Genomic DNA, 1,019 nt, shown 5'->3' with positions numbered 1-1,019 from the left:
AATAATTGTTTGCCATCTCTTCTTTGAATCAATACTTTTCCTATTTCTTCTGTCGTTACAGAACTGTTATCTGCAAATCTGATTTCCCTTTTCACCTTATCATCAATGCTTACAAACCACTCTTTATGACCAGTCATATGATTTGAACAACCCGTGTCAAGGTACCACTGCTCTGGGTAGTCATCATCTGATTTAGTTGTAGCCATCAACAACACCTCATCTAAGTCTGAATCCTCAGCTGCCATTTATGCTTCATCATCCTCTCTTTGAACCTTCTTGGATATGCATTTCTTTGCAAAATGCCCCAATTTTTGACAATTGTAGCATTGGATTCCTTTCTTGTTGAATTTTTTCTTACCACTTTGGTTGGTCTTCTTGCTAACTTGGGCCTGCAGGGCCTGTACTTGAGATGTTGAGGTTGCTGCACACCTTTCTCTTACTCTCAGTTCATGAGCTTCAAGAGAGCCTTGCAAATCCTCCACCTTCATCTTATCAAGATCCTTTGATTCTTCAATTGCCACCACTATGTGATCGTACCTTTGTGTTAATGTTATAAGGATCTTTTCAATAATCACCACTTCAGTTAATGATTCACCATTTGTTCTCATCTGATTAACAACAACCTGTACACGATTGAAGTAATCTGCCACAACTTCATCTTCTTCCATCTGCAATAACTCGTATTGCCTTCTTAGCATTTGGAACTTCATTTTCTTGGCCTTTTCCCCACCTGTATAGTACTTGATCAAGATCTCCCATGCCTCCTTTGATGTAGATTCCTTCGAGATCATCTCAAAGTTGTTTGAATCCATACTATGTTGGATGTAAAATAATGCCTTGCAATCTTTGAAAGTTGTTTGTTGTCTTTCTGTAGGATTCGCTGCAAGTTGTTCATAACCATCTTGAACAATCTCAAACACTTCTTGAGCTCCCAACAACGATCTCATTGATGCAGACCACCTCTCCCAGTTCTTCCCATCCAGAATTGGCAAATTCAATGGAAATCCTCCTCCATTCAT

The 1,019-nt window shown here is 39.2% G+C and overlaps 1 protein-coding gene across 1 annotated transcript; it reads right to left on the bottom strand.

Moving 5' to 3' along the window:
• Window positions 1-245: 245 nt before the first annotated feature.
• LOC140918894 (uncharacterized) lies at window positions 246-1,019 on the bottom strand. Its single transcript, XM_073363821.1, has one exon. It carries the CDS (start codon window positions 1,017-1,019, stop codon window positions 246-248), a length of 774 nt encoding a protein of 257 aa, XP_073219922.1.

The sequence above is a fragment of the Cicer arietinum genome, chromosome 1 (genome assembly GCF_000331145.2).
Source record: "Cicer arietinum cultivar CDC Frontier isolate Library 1 chromosome 1, Cicar.CDCFrontier_v2.0, whole genome shotgun sequence".
NCBI classification, from domain to species: domain Eukaryota; kingdom Viridiplantae; phylum Streptophyta; class Magnoliopsida; order Fabales; family Fabaceae; genus Cicer; species Cicer arietinum.
This window is presented reverse-complemented; position numbering and strand designations above follow the sequence as displayed.